Here is a 16,895-nt window from a genome sequence, read left to right on the forward strand (position 1 = left end):
TGGGAATTCCGATGACTTAAAATTGTAGTGATTGAATAACACTTTAATTAGGTTGGGCATGGTGGCTCACGCCTGTAATCCCAGCACTTTGGAATGCCAAGGCAGGCGGATCACTTTGAGACCAGCCTGGCCAACACGGTGAGACCCCATCTCTACTAAAAATACAAAAATTAGCCTGGCGTGGTGGCGTGCACCTGTAATCCCAGCTACTTGGGAGGCTGAGGCAGGAAAATTGTTTGAACCCAGGAGGTGGAGGTTGCAGTGAGCCAAGATTGCACCACTGCACTACAGCCTGGGTGACAGTGTGAGACTGTCTCAAAAAGTAAATTAAAATAACACTTTAAAAGACTTTGCTTAAACCTGTGTAGTGGCTGGTACCAAGAGGGTGTTCAATTCACATCGTGTTGTCTTTGCAGCTATGGGTTTTAGTTTGTATTTGATTATTTTCTTCCTCTTGGTCTTTATGCCATCAATTATCTATTGTCTTTCGTCTTTATTCTTTCCCTCTCAACACTTCTTTTCTCACATTTTATAAATATACTGAAGCCTCCCCTATCATTCCCTCCTGCCACCGATAACTAACTCTCCTTACTTGTCATTGATTTCATCAACACTTGGACCCTCATTTTTCCTGCAGCTCTTTGCCTTTCTTTTAAAAGAGTTTCTCAACTTTACCTATATTACATAAATTTAGTGGCCTCTTTCCCATCCATATCCTGCCTTACCTCAACATCTTGGCATTACTCTATATGATGGCCACCCCCTCTCATTTCTCCCTCTTTTAATTCCATGACCCTCTTCTCTTCATTTCTATCTACATTGATCATGGTTTCCGGGCCGCTTCTTACATTTTCCTCTTCCTCTGCATATCTTTCAAGGCAGATCTTTCCCAAAGTTCATGCTTTTTCAAGCTTTGCTTTTTTATCGCAGAGCTCCTTGGGTGGTGAGCTCACTCGTGCCATGATTTCATCCTAGTTACTTTTCTGTTTTCTAAAGCTATGTAGCAGACTTCCTTCCTCCCTGGCTTTCTGTTGGGTTCAGACAACAGTAGGTACCAGTAGAGGATCAGAAGAGGGAAAGAGAGTGAGGTTGCAGTCTTTATTCCCTTAGCTCCCTCCCTGCTGGTTGACTACCAGAATGCCCAAGGTCATAGTCCCTATCACGTGGCCCTCTCCATAAAGCTCCATGTGGGTTCTGGCCTTTGCAGGGCTGTTGCCAGCTTTGCAGGACTGTACCATGTCAATCTGATTTAACTAAATTATCACCAAATCTTTGTAAGCAAACCCTTTATTAAAATCTCCTCCACTTGCCTGTGTGTGACTTTCTTATTTTTCCACTTGGATCTTAAATGAGACAACCACACATTATATAACCCCTGGAGAAGCATGCAGGAAAGGAACTTGAGTGAGAAAACTTAGGTAAGTTAAATGAATATAAACATATTTATTCCCTGCTTAGCTAGCAAGGACTTTTATTCAAAATAAAAGATTCTAATGGATTAGTAGCTAAGAATAAAGGCTCTGGAGTCAGACTTCCTGGTCTGAATCCTGGCTGTGCCATTTACTAGCTATGTGACCCTGGACAAGTGACTAAATTCTCTATACTTCAGTGTCCCTATCTATAAAGTGGGGATGATAATAGTTCTGAGTGCCAAGATGTATTGTGAAGACTAAATGAGATGATTCATAGGGAATACTAAATAAAATGTCTGGCACACGTAAGTGCTCAGTAAATCTTAGCTATTATTCTTATGTCTAACAGAATTGAGTTTGGGAGAGGCTGATAAAGGCTAGGTCCAGAGATTAAGCAATCACCCTTATTAGCTGGAGGGAGGTTTCTGAGTTCTAATATATGCTTCATTAGTCCCTAAAGACAATACCAAGTTCATGCTAACTTTGAGAATGCCCTAGTTACCTAGTGTGACAGACAGGTTTTAAGATGGTCTCAATTATATCTTGTGTAGTAACACCCTCCCCTTGAGCATAGGCAAATCTGTGAATTGCTGCTAATCAATAAAATATGGCAAAGGTAATGGGTTGTTAGTTTTATGATATTTTACATAAGATTGCAACTTTCATCTTGCCAGCAGGCTCTCCCTTGCTCATTTTGATGAAGCAAGCACTATGTTGTGAACTGACCTATGGAGAAGGCTATGTGACAAGGAACTGAGAGCAATCTTTGCCCAACAGCCAGCAAAAAAAACCTGATGTCCTCAGTCTAACAGTCCTCAAAGAGCTGAACTGTTTCTATCGTGAGACAAGAAGTGGATTCTTCCCCAGCTGAGCCTCAGGTAAGACCACAGCTCCAGCTAACACCTTGATTGAATTTGTAAGACCCTAAAGCAGAGGACCCAGTTAAGTTGTTCTTGGATTCCTGGTCAGCAGAGACTATGAGATAATAAATTTGTATTGTTTTTAGTCACTAAGTTTGTGGCAATATTTGTGTAGCAATAGATAACACACCAAAAATGTAGCTGCATTTACTCATTGTTTCATTCTTTAGCACTTACAGTCACCATGATAGTTTCTGAGGACAAAGATTAGTAAGACTCAAGTGTCTATCCTCAGACAACTCACAGAATAGTGGTGGTAGTCATTGAAGTAATGAAGATAGACACTGAAATCACTGAGAAAATCATGAAAATACAAATACTATAGTGGATGTCTGTACAGGATACAGTCAAGGCAAAAGGGAAGAATGGTTTTTTCTACCTGGAGGATGAAAGACTCAGGAAGGACTTTTGTGAGGAAATGATGTCTTAGCAAGTCTTGTGAGTGAGTGTTTCATTGGTAAAAGAAACAACATGACCGAGATATAGCAAGCATTATTATAAAACTGGGTATGTCTGGGGAGTTGCAGGCCTTCCTTTATGGAGTAGAACACAGAGCATATGTATCATGGAGGGCTCACTGGTGAATACGTGAGGAACATGACACTTAGCTGGACAGGTAAGAGTGAGCCCGAAAGTGGCTGATCGTTGAGGACTGTGTGTGCTAAAGAAAAAAATTTTTAAAGTTAAATGTTAGGTGATGTCGAAGAGCCCCAAAATGTATAAACAGTAAAAGGACATGATTGGATTTCTGTTTCTTCAAGACAACTGTGTCACAAACACTGTAGAGGATGAAGTGGAAGGAAAGAGACCAGAGTCAAATAGACCATTATAGACCAGGAAGGGAGAAAGTGTGGCAAAAAGAGGACCCTCCTTGGAAAGAGTCACAGGGTAGAAATCATAGGCTGTGCAGGTGAAGAAGGTGGGGAGTTGAGGTTGACGCTGAAGCCCGTGGATTAGGTGGCTATGTTGACTGTTGCTGCAAGTCCCCAAAATAGGACCATGGGAGGCAGTGGGATTGTAGGGAGTGGAAGCAGGAGGGTAGGGCATGAGACCTTGTGGTGATGGCATTAGTTACCAATAAAAAAGACAGTATGATTCTTTCTTCTAAAGAGAGGAACTGAGACCAGGCAGCTGGGAGAATCTTGTCAGTCTCTAGATATGAGAGGAGTAGTTTCTTTGAAAGGAAAAGTTCAAAATTGAATTCTGAGAACCATGATCAGGATGGGAGGCAGAAGTCAGAAGGGAGGGTGCAGTTTCAGACCGTGGATCTGGGAGGAGATTTCCTCACTGCAGCGTGATCTGCTTAACTTAAGGACAGAAAGTTCCAAAGAGTCCTAATATACCTTCAAGGCCTCATCTGCCTGGATCAGTCTTGTACTTGCTTTCTGCATTCCAAGCACACTGCCTTCTTACTATACCTGGAATGCTCCCTTTTTGACCCTGTTTACCCAGGTCATAAAGCCCACTGAGTTGCTTGCCAGAGGCACTGGAGACCATAAGAACAAGAATGTAAAAATGCAACTTTGCTTTGAACAGAACTTCTAAACTAAGCCTGTCTCATGCCTCTTTGCACATCCTCTTCCCAGTGTCTGGCAGGCCTGTCTTCTCCACTTCCTTCTTCATTTTTGGCTTTGTGAAGTCTTCTTTAAATATTCCATTCATGCCTCATGCTCTGCATGAAGAATTTTCTATACCTCTAATATGAGCCAGTACCATGCTTTGTTTCCACAGAACCCTTGATTATCTCATTCATCATGCTTCTCACAGAACTGAAATGATCTTAAGGCCAATACCACATTAAATTGTGAAATACTGCATCTCCGATGCTTGGTATATGGTATACATCCAATTAATATTACTGAAATACATGTTTCTTGAAGTGAACTGAATAGAATAAAGAAAACAAGAATTATAATCAATATCCAAATGTTTAAGGAGAGAGAGTTGGCAAACTGGCCTATGAAGGGATTATACCCACCAATGGTCCAATTGATAATAGAGAAATATTTAGGACATGTTCTTGTTTGCTGCATTTGAAATGTGTACTACTAGTAGATAACTCTTGCCAACACTTTATGCTATTAAACTGCTGCCACATATGTATTTGTAACTCCAGTGACTCCCAGGGGGATTTCTGGTTCCCTTATTTTATTCCCTGGGCAACAACTACACTTGGGTTAGACGTAGTCATCACTCAGTACTAACAAGGAAATCTATAGGATCAATCATAGTATTCTTGTAGTGAGCAAAGCTATATATTCAACACATTTCCTCATGCTGGGCATTCATGAAGACTACATTTCCCAGTCTCCCTTGCAGATTGTCCCATACCATGTGACTGAGTTTAAGTAATGAGTTTGTGAGTGGGAATGATGAGTCACTTTGAGTCCAAGGCAGGAGGATGTAGGTATGGCTTTTCTAGATTCTCTCCTCTTGGCACTGTGGCTGGAAGTGAAGGACTCCAGTTCTTCAGTAGCCCAAATCCTTGCATCACTCTTTGAAATTCAGACAATGTACACTGGACTGTGATTTGAGCAAGAAATAAATATTTGTTGCATTAGGCCACTGATATTTAGAGCTTTTCTGTTAGCAACAGTCAGTGTCATTTATGATAAATAATACAACCTCATAAAAGTTGTTTTGAAGCAAATAACATTCCTCCACATAATCACTGAAATGTCTATTTATTAATAAGTGGTGCAGTATTTATTTAAGATAGAACATAAAAAATCAGGTAAGAATTATTTGCATAATATATATGGAAATCAACCTATTAAAGTTGTTCAAATATTGGACAGAGCCAGAATATAAATTACACATACAGTTTAAAAATTACAGGAAATCATATTATAAAGAGCACTAAAGGCCACTTGTGGAATAGTTGTGTTCCCCTGTAAGCCAGAATGTGAACAAAGCCTACTCGTAGCACAGAGACAAACCCAGGGAGCAAGGCACCAGAATTCTATGCCATAAAAAGGGGTTAAAAAATACAATCCAAAATCAAATATAATGGATTCATGTCACTGGGAACCACAATTTGTTCTTCAAAGACTGGTGTTTTCCATCACTGCTACATTAGAAAAAGGAGGAAAAAAAATAGCCATATCCTATCTGAAGCAAGGCAGAGATCATTTTTCTCTTTAAAACAAGGAAGGACTGACAAATCTGATGAAGTCCACCTGTCTTTCTAAGATGATTTTTCAGGATGGGACAGAGCCGACCTCCCCTCTCTGACAGCGAATCTCTGATCCTTGGCAAAATGGCTGCCCCAAATCTTGCAACGCGGCCACCACCTGGACTCTTAACCCTCAGGGGAACTGTGGGAGTGGGAACTGCCGCCTCCTTGGAAAAGGATTCAGAGGGGTATAGAAGGGCCCAATTACCAGATCAGGCTGGCTTCCATGGGAAACCTTGATCTTTTAATACTGAGAAAGAGAGACACAACTGTTCTGAGCTTTTGGCCTCCCAGAGAATGCTCTTAAAGACTCACCTGTTTCTGCAGAATTTCAGAGCTCAGAAATAAAGGTACAGTCTAGAGACAAAAGACCAGAGTCAGCAGAGATGTAGAGATATTTGAACTTGTTTGGTTAAAAACAATGACAGGAGCTCCTTGGGGGCAGAGAACAAGGGGCGCTTGTGGATGATCTGCAGCCACACCAAGCCCCGAGAACTAATGGATGGCAATGTGAACCAGGTGAATAATTTATGCGGTATTATTTTCTGCCACTGACAGCTGGATTGTAAAGCCACTCAAAGGACCTGCTGAACAGCCAAGAGAACAGCTGACCCAGGCATCACTCTACTCTCCAGGGAACTCATGGGTCTGTGATCATTTTACTGTAAAGCTGAGTGGACGTAGAAGGCCGAAGCATTGTGGAGGAGCTAGGGCCTGATTTGAGGGGAAGAAGTGGGAAGGAGAAGGAGCTTTCCAGGTACACGGGCTTTGGTTAAATATGCAGCTCTACTTCTTACAATGTGTGACCTTTGACAAGGTCTTTTCTTCAGTTTCCTCATCTATAAGATGGAGACAATAACATCTCCCTCATGGGGTTCCGATGAGGATTGCATGAACTTGAGAGAGAGCTATCATGTCACAGGCAACTCATAAGGAGCGCTTAGGATAGGTTTCTCTCCCTTTCCCTGACCTCACTTTTGTGGGCAGACGAAGAGAAGGGAACATTAAAATAAAATATGCTCTCTTTTTTTTATTACTCTTAGGTATCAAATTGCCGTCCATTTGATAAGTCTAAGAGGAATTACAAATACATTCCTGAGCACTGAGCTGGGCTTCTGACTACCTCATTGTAAGCCATTCTCAGGTTATTCGTATATACAGCCCATTATTGGCTGTGTCAGAAAATATCATTATTTCCCTTGAAGCGTATTTTAAGCCCATAACAGTGCTATCTGGAGGATGAAGGCTTAGGTAGAATGACAAACTTTAAAATTACTGGGCAAACTATGGTTGTCCTAGAACTTGACCATCCTTCTTTCTGAATATTTCTTAGGAGCTTTCACTTCAGCCTGACTCAGGAGAACTGAAACATCTTACCACAGGGATTCACAAGGACTGCTGGGGAGCCCTGCCAAATTCTGGCAGATTTATCCCGAGAACAATGTAAGTGGAAAGTAACAATGAAGATGCTCATTTGAGTCAACAGAGGCCTGTTTACTTCCTAAAATAATCTCCTAGTTACATAACCATGTCCTAAGTTGAGTCCTGTTTGCTTCTTTGTAGCTTTTGGTGAAGGCCCTAGAGTATCTGCTTGTGGCCTGACAACATGGGGATTCCCTGGGACAAGGCAAGAGGACCCAAGCTGTGTTCAAATGAGACCCAGAGATCGCAGTGCAAAGGGACACCTTTGGTAAAACTGGCCACTTTGGGTCATATAGATCCCAAAAGAAATCATGCCCAACCTCCTGAAATCAAAACCATAGGGATTTATCAAGGAGAAACCCTGTTTAATTGGTCTATAAATGAGGATACAACCTAAGGCATGACTGGAGCTGAATGAGTCCAAGTGATGGGCTAAAAAGGTAAACCAGTCCAAACATGGCAGGACCAAGAAGGAACAAGGTAGGAGAGGGCAGAGAGATGGAGGGCAGAGAGGTGGAGGGTAGGAATGCCTGCATGGCAGTGGGATTGTTCTTCTTCATTCCCTTTCTCAACTGCACCCTGCATCAGTGGTTTTTGCTAGACCTTTTGAAGACAGCAGGAATCTGGAAGAAGGAACATCATCATCTTTCACAGCATGGAAACATCAATCTTATTCCAGAGAAGGGAAGAAGTCCCCAAAGGCATGTCTGGTTTAACAGTTTCTCAAGTGGGCCAGGAAGTTCTTATTCATGTTCTGGGCTCAATAGTGATGCTTTGATTTCACTTGCTATTTTACTTTTAGTTTTGTCTCTAACATCTGGAGCAAGGATCTGAAGACCTGAGTTCCAGATTTATTCTGTGACTCAATCACTTCTTCAATCACTGAGGGATGTGGTGTGATGGTCTTTGCTCTGAGCTTCTGCTTCTTTTTTTTTCTTTTTCTTTTTTTTTTTTTTTTGAGACGGAGTCTCGCTCTGTCGCCCAGGCTGGAGTGCAGTGGCGCAATCTCGGCTCACTGCAAGCTCCGCCTCCCGGGTTCACGCCATTCTCCTGCCTCAGCCTCCCGAGTAGCTGGGACTACAGGCGCCCGCCACTGCGCCCAGCTAATTTTTTCTATTTTTAGTAGAGACGGGGTTTCACCATGGTCTCGATCTCCTGACCTTGTGATCCGCCCGCCTCGGCCTCCCAAAGTGCTGGGATTACAGGCGTGAGCCACCGCGCCCGGCCGAGCTTCTGCTTCTTGATCTAAAAAGACAGGTGGTTGTTCTGGGTGATTAAAAGCTCTTCTTGCTCTGTGTATCTTCGAATCCATGAAATTACGTCTCCTTGCATCTATGATAACACATCAAAATACGAATCACAATTTTCTTACAGGGTTGCTGAGGTTAAAGCTGTGAAAGCCTGGGAACAAATCTCCCCAGGGAGGGTTTAAGCAAGCATTAACTCTTTATTCTGCAAGTTCCCCCATTCATTGCTAGGGTGTTGCCTGATAGCCACCATGCACAGTTGACTTTCCTTGGGAAATCATGAGTCTTTTATTCTTGCTATTTGACTTTATCTCCTACACATCATCCAGATGGCGCAACTTCTGGTACTATACATCCAATGGAATTGCCACAACTCAGCCACTGAGATCCAACATTCCTGCCTCTCTTCATTCCAATATTCCTTCTCTTCCTTATTGTGGTCGACAAGAGTAAGCATTTTTATTTGCAGAGATGTACTTACTTAAAAAGCAATCGTAAAAGCATTTGATTTAATAATTAGGATTGTATCTCCACCATTCATTTTTCTGAAAAAAAAATTTTTGGTGTAAATTTAAAGTTCATAAGTAACACCAAAGACTGAGACAATGAAGTCCATGCATACTGTAAAAAAATAACATAAATAACAGTCCCTAGTATGCATCAGTCATTGTACTAGGGGCTTTGTGTGTACATTGATTGTCTCATTTGAAAATCAAAACATGGCAGAAGAGTCAAATGCTTTTGAATGTGCTGAAACTCAAATTTTCTTCAAGGTCATCTCTGTATGCTTCCTGTCTCTTCTACACTGCCATTATTGGCTTCTAAAATCACTAAAGCTAGGCAGATAGCCTGGTCCTAACACGTTCTAAACTGGGCATTGGTGAGGGGCTGCCTGCTGACTTGTTTAGGGGCCAGATGGCACAGTTTGGGATGGTATAATATCAGCAACAATAGCATTGGGTTGATTTGAATATAAACAACTTAGACTTAAAAAGTTCATCCTGAAAAACAAGCCTTCAAGGACAAGTGAGGACATGAAGCAAATTCCTAAGGATGCCTGGGGTTCAGGAAGCAAAGAAGAATCTTTGGTTATTCATGAAAACCAAATACCAGCTATGTGGCATCTTCTGGGGAAGCGCAGGGGTGGGGGAATCCTGGGGTGTGTTTGGCAGCACTGTCCAAAGTACAGTTGACTTCTTAGGCTGCTGAACAAACTTCTTCTCTTGCCCCAGGAGAATTTGATCTGCAGGTTCCCACAAGTAGAGTAACATCTTTCTCTTGAAACAGGTGCTGTGTCATAGTCTGTATCATAAGCTTCTCTTGGTCAACATGATGAAATGAAAGTAGCTCAGCTCCTTGCCTGATCTCAATCTTAGTAGGGATTAGGAGAGAAAAAGAAAGCTGGTTTCTCCAACAATCTTCCTCAGATTCCCTAGAATCCCCCTTTTTTGCACAGTGTCTCTGGAGCTACGAAATTCAAAGCATTGAATCCGAACTCGAAGTCCCCATTCAACCCACTCAGTCTTGATTGGGTTGACTGGATCATTGCCATTTTGATGTAGAATCTTTGCTCTCATTTTCATGTTCAATTTCCTATAGTTTCCAAGCTAGGAAACTTTTCTGTCTGTATAGAGTTGTTTGCAGGGATGAAATCAGGTATTTTATTTTCCTGGTAGACATAGTCTGAAGGGACCTCTGATATTTGAGACCTCTAGATTACTAGCATTTTGATGGCAGAAACTGTGGTTTTCTTATCTCTGAATTTTCAGTGCACTGCACAGTTCTGGGCATATACTGGTGCTTAATAAACCTTGTTAAATGAATAAACAAATGACTTTTTCTTTATTACACTCCCATTACAGTAGCATGGAATTATGAGACTGATTTTGTCAAATGATGAGTAGGTCCAGTTATATTAGGTTTTTCTGCAGGAAATTATTCTTTTAAATTAGTGTCTAGGAATTACCTTGCACAAAATAGACACAGGATGCATAATTGTTGATTAATTAGTTCATTTTAACCTATACACCTTGGGGTTATCTAGTTATGTTTTCGTGAAAACTAGGGCTTTGTAATATCAATGTCATGTCTAATAAGCCTAAACTCCCAGTTCTAAAAACAAAGTTATTCAATAGTACTTTCTCAATTTGATGTGTTTTTCTTTTCCTGCAATATTTTTTTTTCTTAAACTTTTGATATTTGCTTTTGTGCTGATACTTGATAGTCAAAACTCACTTGATCTCAAGTACTTTTCTCAGCCCAATAGGATCATGTTTCCCCTAACATTTATGAAGTTGATTTATCTCGTTCATTTTGATCTTGCTAAAATATGACATTTACAATTTTTCATGTCACACTGTGACCCAAAAAGACCAAATACATACATAAGATTATAGTTCTACCTGATCATATCATTCCTAGTTTTGATGATGGAATTATTTTGTTAACATTTCATGGAGTTCTGCTGAAATGATTGCAATTTCTTGGGCAAGTTTCAGAACGACTAGCATATCTGCGGTCATGTAATCCTGGGTCATGTTATTAACCAGTTCCATTGGATCATCATGCTGTTCCTTTGTCTGACAAAAGGATCTTTGTGAAAGCACACACTGTTTCTTCCCATCACTCACATTGAATTCCAGACCCTGAATTTCTGCTTGCTCACTGTGAGCCATGTTGCTGAGATTGTCTATGCATAGGCAACTTGAGCAGGTTTGGTTTGCCTTTCTGGAATGTATTTTTTGGGGAATAAAAGGAGAATATCAAAGCAGAGTTATTCCAGAAGATCATTTTTCTCTTTTCCTTTTTGTTTTCTTAAATGGGAAAAAACAGTTCTTAAGGTTCTTATTATTTATTCATTCATAAAACACGTATTTTGTCTATGTCTATGCTGATAAAGACAACTTACTAGATGTTAGACTATCAATACTTCCCTACTACTGATCAATACAAACCCAATCTCTGCTGTCCTGGTCTTATGTTCCAGCAAGGAAGCTAGACTGCCTGCCTATGGTTTAAGAAATAATACAAGCTCCAGTTCTTTCTAGGTTATTAAAAGAACCTAAGGTAGTTCCTCCAATTTTGGATCAATGGTAAGTACTTTAAGCTAGAACTCCATTGAGTTGCTGGAAAGTGCATCTATTTGTAAAATACTTAAGATAGTAAGTTCTTCAAGACTATTAATAAGTTAAAAAATTCATTGGTGCATATGTGGAGAGTGTGACTCACTCTCCTTTTTTGTTGGTTTCCAGTAACTCGCGTACATAAAGAAGGGCATAGTAACATGCTGGATGTCAGGCAGGTGATCATCTCAAGTGAAAGATTCCAGGAAGATCAGGATTCAACAATCACGCCCTCAGGAAGGGGCATAGGGTTTCTTAGGTTGTAATCCCCAGTGGCACTTTCAGGCATATTGAAGGAGTGGGGGAAAGGCCCAAATCACCCATGCCCTTTGTCCTTCAGACTGCCAGCATGTCAAATGGAAACCCATAGGGGACAGGCTTCATGTCTGATGCACTGAGAATTCTGGTGTATTTTCTATCTCAGACTTCAAGGTCTACACCCATCGATTTGTGGGGTTCTCAGTGAAAAACACCCTTCTGCCACTCACAATGTCTGCCCTTGTCCTGGGACTTAGGGCTTTGGCTGTAAGTTCCTAAAGTCAGGGGTCAAGCTCTAATCACTACTGTATTCTGAGCTTTTTGTACAGTACCTGTTGACATGTGAGTTGAAAGGAACCTATCTCTGAGGAAGTGACTCCTCTCTCCAACATAGTGCCAGACTCTTGTATTAGGAAATGATGAAACCATCAACCAAATGTCTGCCATAGCTACTGTGGCTCTTGACAAGACTGTGAGGGAGAATAGCAGTGTCAGCTGCATACAGACATTTGTTTAGGTCATCTGAATTATCTTGATTGTCACCATGGCAACTATCCACAACCAGTGTCTAGGTGTGTGAGAAGACTGATTCAATAATACTGTGGTGTGGTCATTTAGCTAATTCATTCTAAGCCTAACAGAAACCTTTTCCATCAAAGTTTTTCAGAGCATAACAACATCTCACAAGAGGCCAGAGGATGGCTTGTGCTTAATATCACACCTGTAGAGTAGGGCACTGCTTCCCAGGCTGTCTGCTTACATTTTAGCTTGTCTTGTGGTTACATGTGGTTTTAGTACTTTCATTTAAAAAATCGGCGCTGGTTCCATACATTTGGAAAAGTAAAATTGGATGGTTCTGGCAATGTTGCCTGGTTGCACATCAGTAAATGTAGCTTGCTTGTATTATTTTTTTTCTAGATCTAAAATGCAATGCATCAAGCAAGCATGTTTAGCAATAAAAGTGGGAATCCCCCTCCTACTGGATAAACTGAGTGCTTTCCACACGACACAAAGTCATATATCTTGACACAATCTCTAGGATGCATTATATAAATGGAAGAGTGGTGTGGTGAGGGAAATAAGGGCAGGGAGAGAGTGAGCAGACCTGACTTTTGAGTCCTGGTTCTCTATGGGACAACTGAATGAATCTGGGTGTGTCACTTTACCTCAGCCTAAGATTCTTCATTTATAACATGGACTAAATAATTTCTGTGTGCCTTCTAGACTTTAATTTCTATTTCAGATGGATATTTTGTACTTCAGTATCATAGGGACAAATGGGAGTTGAAACTTCATTTTAAAGGCACTGAACTTAGCTCCTGCCCAGAAGGGCACTTCACTTCGGATAAATTCCATTGTCCTCAGCTACATAAATTGGAAACTATTTTAACTGTGTGTGTGTGTGTTTCTCCCTGCTAATTCATAACTCGTCAGAAATGCTACTCTTGGGATTACCACTACTTTTTACAGATAAGGAAACTGAGGCATGATACTAAATAACATCAGACCAAGTGAGGTCTTTTTGAGAGCTTTTAAAAGGTTTTGCCACTTTTCTCTTAAATATTTGTTTAAATTCTTTGTTTTAGAGACACAATGACTATCTCATTCCTTTCCTAATGTTAGCTCAGTAGGCAGCCCCACTGATACACCATGCGGTTTTGTTGAGAAAATTATTTTCTGCTTTCAAAAACAGCTGATTGCTGGAGTGTTTTACACAAGAGGGCAGTGATCCTAGAAATAACTTAAACTACTTTCTCTGCTTACCAAACCAAAACCCAAACCAGCCAACCAAACAGACAAATAGCATGGCTCATCAGTAATTTCTCCCTGTACCGGTCCAATCGTGATTAAAAGTAAGAACAGCAGATAAATGTGTATCCTAGAAGAGATTAGCGGAACCATTTATATAGTGTAAGGTCATGCAAACCATGCTGAAAAGGAAGCACTTTGTTGTGGTGACATGGGGAGGAAGAGGCTGTGGGAAGCCCCTGTCTGGGTGGGGCCACCACACACACGCATGCATTTGATGCAGCCATTGGTGTCCCCGCTGGTAAGCGCTGGGTGTGAGAGTAAGTGAACTATACAAAGTCTGTCTACATTACAAGGAGGGGTCAGCCAGTGACCTCTTTCAAATGGGCTTGTTGGAAGGGGTCCATACTGAATCAGAAATCCCATCCCCTGTGGACGACAGAGGCATGGATCCGCTGGGCGTGAAGGGGTCCGTGTCTGTGTCCGTCTCACCCTCGGCGAGGTACCGCTTCTCCCTCATCCAGCTCGACCCCCCATTGGGGCCAAACACATAATCATCTCTGTCCTGGGAGATGCTGAAGCCACTCGGAGACCTCTCCAGCTCCTCGTGGTTGACCGACATCAGGGACAGAGGTGTGTCGCTGTCCCGCGTGATGCTACGTCTCTGCTGGGGGGAGATTCGGTCAGAATAAGGGCCCTGCAGGTCAGCCTGGGAGTGGCAGCTCACTCGGGAGTCGAGAAGAGTCAGGATAGGAAGAACCGTGGGCCTCTCTGCATACGTTGTTGCCGAGGAAGGAGGAGCTGCCTGAACCTTTCCAGTACTGGGTCCCCCTCGGGGCAGGTTCACAGGGTCATGTGCAAAAAACCCATAGGGGCTGACTTTGTCAATGGGCACCTGGTGGAAGCTGTAGGGCGGTTCCGGGGGGCCTGTCTCAGAATAGTTGCAGATGATGGTTTTCAAATCAGAATACCTGTTGTCCTCTTTCTTCTCTGCCTCAGCTGGCGAGGAAGTGCCCTTGGTTGGGTAATACTCCGTGACCTGCACCTGCAACCGTTCCATATGTTGCATGTGCATATCCACGAGGAAGTCCAGCTTCTTCCCCATGTCCTGAACCTGGAAAATCAAAGGATCTGTGAGTTACCACTTTCTCTGAGGGTGGGGATCATTGCTGTTGGTTAGGAGGAAATATTCTTTTTTTTTTTTTTTTTAAGGTGGAGTCTCAGTCTGTTGCCCAGGCTGGAGTGCAGCGGCACAATCTTGGCTCACTGCAACCTCCATATCCCGGGTTCACGCAATTTTCTGCCTCAGCCTCCCAAGAAGCTGGGATTACAGGCGCCCGCCACCATGCCAGGCTAATTATTGTATTATTGGTAGAGATAGGGTTTCACCATCTTGGCTAGGCTGGTCTTGAACTGACCTCGTGATCCACCCGCCTTGGGCTCTCAAAGTGCTGGGATTACAGGCATGAGCCACCGTGCCTGGCCAGGAGGAAATATTCTAATACTGTATTTACCTTTCAGAAGGGAACAGAATTCTTGCAACTCTTAATAAGAAGAGCAGCTAATAATTTATTTTGTGCCTCCTACTTGCAAGCATTGCATACCATGTATTAGTGCTAATCTAGAGAAAACCTAGGCAAGGGCTTTCTAGGAAGCAAAGGTGGAAAGCAGAGAGATGCTTTGAAGTGTTACAGGCCTGCTGTGTCCCTTAGAGGAAGTGGCCTTCCTAACGTTGCCTGGGTCAAGGAGCAAGAGTTCTCAATTTATGAACATTTCCTTAGACAGAAGCATGTGGATTGTTAGTCTATGTTTCTCCTACATGGTGATTTAAGCCCTAAAAATACAAGGGCAGTGGTTAGCAAGAACTGAGCTTCTCAGAACTGAAGACCCTACCTAGCGGCTTGCTCTTGCCTGCCTAAATTGTGAATGAATATACGTGAGTGCATAGACGTGTGATGTTCTTGCTTTGACAATTCACGACTCACCAGGAAACGCTGTCGTCAGGTGTGTCATCTCATTTTACAGGTAAGGATACGAGCACCGTGATCAGCAGATGCTAGGATGGCATCTGAGTCTCAATAATAACTGACCCTTTTAGAAAAGTTACGATTTGACTCTGTCTTATGCGCTTTATTGACTCATGTGAATTTTACGACAGTCCTCCAAGATAGATACTATTATTATCTCTATTTCACAGGCAAGAGAACAGAGACACAGAGAAATCATGTACAGTAGAAATTATAAATTTTTAAATGAAAACAAAATTATTGACTTAACAAAAAGGAATAATTCAGATTTGCTCCTACCTCTCCTGCACGGGTCCCATTTAGGATTTTGAATAAAACAAAAGGATTAATATGATCCTTGAAAAACTGGCAGTATCATTTATCTAACGTAGAGTTAGGCAGATGATGCTAGATTCTGAGATCTTTGCTATGAAAGCAAGAGTGAGCCGCATGGTGCTGTGAAGTGAGCGGGTTTCCCGTTTCACCTTGAACGGATCTCACCTGTAGCCTGCCCTCCTCCTGGCCTCTTTAAACAGACCACCCACTGGCCTGGACGTTGAGAAAAGGGGGACACACAACATGCAGGGGCAGGTCACTAACATTTCCTAAGGGGTCACCATGAAATGCATGATAACTGTAGCTATCATCAAGTGTTCACTGTGTGCCCGCTAATATTATGGATAATTTTCATGTATCAACTCAATCCTCACAGCAACCTAATAGGGTATTATAATCCCCATACTACAGATGAGGAAAACTGAGGCTCAGAACAATTAATTAACTTGCATGCGATCACTCAGTAAATGCTGAATCAGTGATTTAATTTCCACATCTTTTTTGAATGGTAGGTAGTACTACTCAAGTGTCTTATTTCCCTTTGGAAAACAATGGTGGAGACCGGGCACAGTGGCTCATACCTGTAATCCCAGCACTTTGGGAGGCCGAGGCGGGCAGATTACCTGAGGTCAGGAGTTTAAGACCAGCCTGGCCAACATGGCGAAACCCCATCTCTACTAAAAATAACAAAAATTAGCTGGGCTTGGTGGCGGGCACCTGTAATCTCAGCTCCTCAGCAGGCTGAGGCAGGAGAATCGCTTGAACCCAGGAGACAGAGGTTGCAGTGAGTCAAGATCAGGCTATTGCACTCCAGCCTGGGCAACAGAGTGAAACTTCATTTAAAAAAAAAAAAAAGAGAAAGGAAGGAAGGAAGGAAGGAAGGAAGGAAGGAAGGAAGGAAAGAAAGAAGGAAGGAAGGAAGGGCGGGCATTTGAAAATAAATTTTACAGATCTGGTTTTTGGTGAGATGAAGAAAAGACTTACCTGTCTTTCAACTTTTACAAACTTCCCCATCATGCTTTGGTCTTCAATTTCTGATGTGGATGGTCTGGCTACATATGGTTCATTCCTAAGAAGAAGCGAACACTTCTGTAAGATCATTATACCTATTTTTGCTATGCAACGTCATTTTGGCTAGGCAGGCCATGGCCAACAGAGCCATTGCTCCCACCCTCACACTTGTGTGGCATAAAAGAGCACCATTCAACTCTGGAGGCATATGTGAGTCAGGGAAAGTCAGAGTTTTTC

At 42.1% G+C, this 16,895-nt stretch overlaps 1 protein-coding gene across 1 annotated transcript in view; it reads right to left on the bottom strand.

The window, feature by feature from the left end:
- Positions 1-9,314: 9,314 nt before the first annotated feature.
- KCNQ3 (potassium voltage-gated channel subfamily Q member 3) overlaps positions 9,315-16,895 on the bottom strand; it is a 360,844-nt gene continuing 353,263 nt past the window's right edge. The window contains exons 14-15 of the mRNA XM_008001559.3: positions 16,632-16,716; positions 9,315-14,419 (exon numbers count right to left, since the gene is read on the bottom strand). Coding sequence (XP_007999750.2) covers positions 13,685-14,419; positions 16,632-16,716 — 820 coding nt within the window. The 3' untranslated portion in view covers positions 9,315-13,684. The remainder of the gene's footprint in view (positions 14,420-16,631; positions 16,717-16,895) is intronic.

This window comes from Chlorocebus sabaeus, chromosome 8 (assembly GCF_047675955.1).
Source record: "Chlorocebus sabaeus isolate Y175 chromosome 8, mChlSab1.0.hap1, whole genome shotgun sequence".
NCBI lineage: Eukaryota > Metazoa > Chordata > Mammalia > Primates > Cercopithecidae > Chlorocebus > Chlorocebus sabaeus.